This window comes from Montipora capricornis, chromosome 7, assembly GCF_036669925.1.
Source record: "Montipora capricornis isolate CH-2021 chromosome 7, ASM3666992v2, whole genome shotgun sequence".
Lineage (NCBI taxonomy): Eukaryota > Metazoa > Cnidaria > Anthozoa > Scleractinia > Acroporidae > Montipora > Montipora capricornis.
In genome coordinates, this window is record NC_090889.1 from 24,563,561 (window position 1) to 24,571,060 (window position 7,500).

Here is a 7,500-nt window from a genome sequence, read left to right on the forward strand (position 1 = left end):
GGGTAGTCCTCTTTTTCCGTTCGGAACGGAATTCGCAAAATACTCTTACCATTTGTGAGAATCCTTCCGTTTCCAGGCCCTTTCTCACAAGATTGAGTAAAATATGCAGGATAGAATGCTGTGTAGTAAATGGTAAGCGCCATTCTCATCCAGTTGGTCATTAAATTTGGAAAATCGCTTACCTTTATGCAACGATCATTCCATCCCGATTATTTGGCTAAATGGTAAGCACCCCTCTTTTCCTGTACTCGTCAGCCCAACAACCACAAAAGACAAGAGACAGGGAAGTCTACAGTTCTAATAGACAGACTTTCTTAAATTCTCTATCACCTGTTGACAGTAAAATAATACTTACCACTGTTAGCTTTATTTGAATCGAGTAGGTTCTGCTGTAAAACACAGTATGAATTCCCACAATTACCGGAGTGGTTAAGGCCTTTGCCAGCTGATAAGTTCCAACAGTGTTGTTTTGAAGGCTGAGATTTGTGAACACGACGAAACCACAAAATGCCAATGATAATGGCACTACTTTTAGCCACGACAGCCGCTTGGGTTTAAATACATCACACAACACACACAAGCGAAGACCGATGAAGGTGGTAATGAAATGAACACAAGTTAAGGTCATATTTGGAAATCCATGATGTACATACAACCATTTGTTCAGGAAAACGATGCAAATCGACGAAAATATGTTAATTAATAGTCCTAGTGTCAGTACAGCTTTATGCATCTTGATAACTGTTGCAATTTCGAAGATTAAATCGTCGATGAATTATTGATCTAACGAGGACAAAATGTCCACTGCTCTTTTTCTTGCCAAGCTGTGAAGTATTTTCTCGCTTATTCCTTCTTGGCTACAACCACGTTTCTTCACGAAATGTTAAAGAATTGAGAGCGTATTGATTCCTTTCCCATGCTTTCTCCACATTTGGTGCGGTAGTTTTTCACATGAAGGAGAAAATATCAACAGTAAAGCATGAAAAATGATGTGAATTTGGACGCCATATTGCACAACTCGATCATTTTCAATCTCAGACCCGCCAAAAGTTCTCGCGTGGAGACTGGTACGTGTTTTGATAATTCCGTGTCCAAGCACAGCCAGCCCAAGCTCGCGTCACTACAGACGGGCGTTTAGGATTTAAGGACGTTCGCGCCCAAAACGTTCCCATGTACAAATTTTTTTTAAACTTGCCACGCAGAAAGGTAATGATCTACTTTTGCCAAAAAGGCAAAAAAAATGGGGGGTCACCGAGCTCGTTTTCGAGATCATGAGGTGCATTTTTAGAAGATTGCGTTACTTTAAGACGATCTTAGCTTACAACTGTCAGCAATAAAAAAGCTACACGAGTGAAATTTAGATCAGGTAAACGTACTCAGTTCAACATAACTAATATAACTAAATTAACCTTTGCAGCTGATGTCTTTTTCTGAGGTGAAATAGACCTTGAAAAACGATACATATTAGTCTAAGAAAGAAAACTTCGGTCGCACGAGAGCATAAAAGGCCAAATATTTGTAACTTTTCACGTACAGATTTTTTTGTTTTTTATTAAAATGGACAAAATCAAGAAAGGAAGTGATCTACGGAAAGAAAAATGGGGGTCACCGAGCATTCAAGAGAGTAAAATCGCTGCGAAGTTCTCAAAGCGATTGTCTATTCGCACTGTCACACCATTGCGTGACATTTCCGAGAAGACCTGGGTCCACAGCTATCCCATGATGCCACATACTTTCATGTTCCCTTCTCGTGGAAAATTTTTGCGCCTTTAGCATCGTGTTTACTTGCGTGGGCTACGATGCATGACGTGTGCGTGACATGTGCAAAAAGATGCGCAGTAGCAATGGGCGCGAACGTCCTTAAACGCGTTATAAGACTTTGTATGGGAAATAAAATACCGTCGATTATGAAGCCTAAAAAATGCTCAATTTAACGTTCATTCAATAAAATGAATAACAATGACTCACCTCTGGTGTATTCTTGTGCCTTTTGGAGCTTATTTTACCGTTTCGGAAGTCCGTGTTTTCAATGTTTTAAGACGAAGTCAAGGCTGCACACTAAGATTTCGACCGTTGTCAGCTCAGAGGCGGTTTGCGACTCAAAAATCCATCCCAGCCGCGATTTTTTCACGCAAAGCTAAAGCCACATCATTTGCAAACCTCTGCGAATGTTTCTTCGTCAAAAATCCCCACGCACTTGGCTGGAAATGAGCATTTTCTGCTTCGATTCCACGATAGCTGAAGAATTTAACAGCTGCTGATAACCGAACAGGACACGGAGCTTGGGTCCGAGGTCAAATTAACTCCACCCGATGAGGTACAGTCATTTCATGTACAACACTTAACATAAATATTTTTCCTGATACATATATTTTTTCCTGATACATATATATTTTTCCTGATACATTTTTTTTTTCATGATACATATATTTTTTTATGATACATATATATTTTTCATAATACATATATTTTTTATGATACATATATATATTTTTCATGATAGGTATATTTTTTCATGATACATATATATTTTTCCTGATACATATTTTTTGTCATGATACATATATTTTTTTATGATACATATATTTTTTTCATAATACATATATTTTTTTTATGATACATATATATTTTTCATGATACATATATATATTTTATCATGATACATATATATTTTCCCTGATAGATATATTTTTTTATGATACATATATTTTTTTATGATACATATATATTTTTCATGATACATATTTTTTTCATGATACATATATTTTTTTATGATACATATATTTTTTTCGTGATACATATATTTTTTATGATACATATATATTTTTCATGATACATATATTTTTTCATGATATATATATTTTTTATGATACATATATTTTTTTCATGATACATATATTTTTAATGATACATATATATTTTTCATGATACATATATATTTTTCCTCATACATATATTTTTTTTCATGATACATATATTTTTTTATGATACATACATTTTTTTCATGATACATATATTTTTTCCTGATACATATATTTTTTATGATACATATATATTTTTCATGATACATATATTTTTTCATGATATAGATATTTTTTCATGATACATATCTTTTTTTCATGATACATATATATTTTTCCTGATACATAAATTTTTTCATGATACATATATTTTTTTCATGATATGTATATTTTTTATGATACATATATATTTTTCATGATACATATATTTTTTATGATACGTATATTTTTCATGATACATATATATTTTTCATGATACATATATTTTTTCATGATACATATATATTTTCCCTGATACATATATTTTTTCATGATACATATATATTTTTCATGATACATATATATTTTTCATGATACATATATTTTTTCATGATATATATCTTTTTTATGATACATATATATTTTCCCTTTTTCATGATACATATATTTTTTTCATGATACATATATTTTTTCCTGATACAAATATCTTTTTTATGATACATATATATTTTTCATGATACATATATTTTTTCCTGATATACATATATTTTTCCTGATACATATATTTTTTTATGATACATATATTTTTTCATGATACAAATATTTTTTTGCTGATACATATATTTTTTGAATTTCAGGATACTTGTCAGATATATGTCATCACAAGAACCATAAATATGGCTATTGTGACGACTGTCTCAATGGTCAGCGGAGTCAAAGTGATATAAGAAACAAAATGGCGGCCGATGTCGATGGGTCAAGGCATTTTTCTTCTCTTTCTCGTCAAGCTCAACGAGATCTGCACTGCGAGATTCTGAGTGTTTTGGAGTACTTTTAGGGCCGATTAGATGATTACGTCATTAGATCTGTGATTCCACAGCGAACAAGAGAACCCGAATTAAGATTCACCTGTTGGATTCTGCGTGAAGGCTGAGGTAAACTCTTTCTGTTTAACGAATGAAATGATATAAGCTTATGAAGTGAATCATATATTGAACTGCTGATATGAAATCAAGTGAAAATAAATTTAAGACACACGAACCAACTTTTAAAGATATGGTACGGCATTTGACTCATGCCACCATCAGTTTCATTTAAGCTTCGAGCCTGTCCGTCTCAGATACGTTACAATAATTATCGGAGAACGTTAACAACGTTACATTTTGAAAAGGTGATACAAAGTTGCATAACATAACATAACATAACATAACAATAACATGTGTGCGTGCACAAGTGTTAAACAGGTGGCTTACAAAAAACAAAAATTATTACTATGCTGTAACTGCACGTTTAATTCTCTCTAGCTTTAAAGGTGAAATATAGATAGCTTCTTTTAGTGGCACCCAACGGTAATCTTTGGTGAAATATGTGTTTGGGACGGTGAAACTGTTCTAAGAATGTTGGTTCTACGTTGCCAGACAGCTACATATTTCTTTCTTAAAACCTCGCTTAAAGATTCGCAACCATGGGAGAAGTAGTCCCTTATTTTTTCAGGAAGGACATTACTAAATAACGAAACAGCAGAACACCGAAACGGCCTAATTAGGCCTAAAACGATATTTAATCTCAAATCCAACCTTTCTCGGTTAGTATTGAATGTGTGGTGGGGTCATACATGGTGTTTTGGTGCCTCATGTTACTGTTTCGGTGTTTTGCTTTTTTGTTGTTTAGTAATTCCCTTTTTGGAAGGGATATTTTTGCAATTTCTGGCACTTAAAAAGGTGACCTAGCTGTTTCGGATGAGCAAGTATGGTTCGGTTGGAGTTTGTGAGAAGTTAATGTTCACCTAGCAATTTCTGAAATGAAGATATCATATCAATTTTGAGCTGAGACATCCAAACCCTAACCCTAACCCTAGGTGATAAAAACATCTCCTTTGACAGTCTTTATTCATTACAAGGAGTCTAGAAATGTGTCTCAAAGGCGTTTGGCTTAATTTGCTCGTTGGGTGGCCTTGTTCTTTCTATGATTGTAAAACAACTAGGAGACAGTGCACTTTTGTTTACAGTCAGGCGAGGCAATTGGTGAAGCTAGAATTTTAATGTCTTAAGTTAAATGATTCAATAAAATTATTAACAGATAAAGAAATTGAGGATAAAATAATAAAGCAGCCTTGTACTGCATCACTGCTGTGAAGTTCCTTCGGCTGTTATGGCTCTGTATTTAGAAATTCCTTTTTGTAATTCGACTACTTAGATCAGTCCTCGTTTTTTTAACATGCAATTCACCTGACCTCGTCATTTTCTCATTATTAAGTCCAGTATACAAAGAATGGGAAGACAAAAGCTGGGAAGACAAACTAAAATACTTCCAGTTTAATATGTGATGGCCAAACTTTCACTATAGGAGCTCAAGCATCAAGGTAATAGTGTGACCAATATTTTTGGGAGTTCCCTGGGCATTCATCACTAATCCTTTTGCCAAGCGGCAGTAAAGGGCCAAAAAAAGGAGATAAATACTTAGTGATTTCTGTAGAAAAGAAGGAAATAGAAAATCGAAGGTATCCAAGTGATTCTACAGATCGAGCTGGCAATCATATTGAAGTGAAGTTTGACAAGGAGTTCTGGCAGAAGGTGAATTCAAAATTGTTTACAGTAAATATTGTCAGCTGGAGTTTGTTCATTATTTATTTATTTAATTTGCTGTGATTCTTTTTAATATAGATCGTTGATGTAGGCAATATAATAAACACCAAAGATGTCAAAGCTTTTCCTTAATTCTCTCCATGTGCTGCTGTTATGAACAAAAAAGTCTCATGAACAGGATGCATCAGTTTAATTGCAGACCAATGTGAATGAAAGAAAATTTGAGCTTTCTTGACCCATTCAGATCATTTTCCCTGCAGATTTCTACTCCAATACTCATGCATAATTGATATATTCAGTGTAGTTGTTGTGAGTTTGCGGAGATGGCAGATTGCATTCATGGCAGGTTGCGTTCAATCATTGCGGAGCGTGCAGGGCCAGTATGCATACCTGATACCTCTGTTAAGAAACATGAGCTATTATTACAATGTACGTTCAGGCAGTATGATCAAAGAAACCAGCAACTGCTTTCTCTTAACAATAGAGTGTTGATAGTTAACATAAAGTCTTACCAATCTGCATCTCTAGTTCAAGAACTGCTTAGGTGGCCTAATATACAGTACACTTTTATGCAGGTATCAGCTGCCATCTGGGGGGTCAACCCCTTGGGATCCCGGGGCATTTGTCAAAACAGCTCTGACAAAATGCCTTTAAAGTCCGTGGGGTAGAGCTTTAAATATTTTGATAAATGTCACCTCCCCCCTAGGGCAGTGCTGTGCTGTGTTGGAACCTAGCAATAATAATTTGTATGATAACAACCTTTATTTGTACCCTACATTAATTTACATGATTAAAAAATATATATATAATAATTTATATAATAATAATAATAATATATATATATATATATATAATCAAAAAGCGGTGGTGATCGAGCCAGTTAGAGTGCTCAATACAAGGTAGAGCATAACTATAGAGGGCTGTGAGAATTAAAACATGGCTACACGGTAATTGCCCTACAGGCCTGTTTTGTAAGGCTTGAAGCTTCACTCTTCAGGAGTTTATTCACGCTGCTGCGCACTTATTTTTATACCACAAGGGGCGAGTGCCCCTTAAACGGTTAATGTCTGACTTCTGGTGTAGTTTATCAGGCAAAGATTAGAAGAAAGGACAATGACAAATTTGAAACATACGTAGGCCTGACGGCAGATGACTTTAAGACACGTTACAGAAATCATAAAACATCTTTCGAACATAAGAGCTATAGAAATTCAACTGAACTCAGCAAGCACGTATGGTCGCTAAAAGATAACAACATAGAGCATGAAATTACATGGCAAATTGTTTGCCGCGCTAAACCGTACAGCAGTTCAACTAAACGTTGTAATTTATGCTTGAGCGAGAAATTTGTCATTATCTGTGAACCGGAGCGATGTACATTGAACAAAAGAAACGAGTTAGTATCATCATGCAGGCACCGAGCGAAGGTGCTACAACAGAACAATTAGCTTAGCACCCTAACACCAACATGTATGTAAATTTACGTAGTTTGTGGTATAAAAATAAGTGCGCAGCAGCGTGAATAAACTCCTGAAGAGTGAGGCTTCAAGCCTTACAAAACAGGCCTGTAGGGCAATTACCGTGTAGCCATGTTTAATTCTCACAGCCCTCTCTCTCTCTCTCTCTCTCTCTCTCTCTCTCTCTCTCTCTATATATATATATATTCCTTTAAAAAAAGAAAAGAGTATAGGCTGCCCATAATAACCATTAAGGGCTAAAAAGATAGAGCAGCCTTAGGTTATTAATAAATGATTACCGGTATATTAAAGGGTCATGTTACACACACGCAAACACTACACAAAACAAAAAATGAAAAATAGCTAGCAGAAAAAGAGAAAGAACAAAAGAAAGCTAAGATGTCAGTATTAAACAACGGAAAGCCAGAAAAAATATGGTGTTCACTTGGTAAATCTGGT

General features: G+C 34.8%; 1 protein-coding gene across 1 annotated transcript in view; it reads right to left on the reverse strand.

Moving 5' to 3' along the window:
- Positions 1–1,065, reverse strand: part of LOC138056539 (solute carrier family 35 member E3-like) — a 10,499-nt gene extending 9,434 nt beyond the window's left edge. Inside the window, exon 1 of the mRNA XM_068902355.1 lies at positions 356–1,065. Within this exon, the coding sequence (XP_068758456.1) occupies positions 356–733 (378 nt within the window). The 5' untranslated portion in view covers positions 734–1,065. The remainder of the gene's footprint in view (positions 1–355) is intronic.
- Between the last annotated feature and the right edge of the window lie 6,435 nt (positions 1,066–7,500).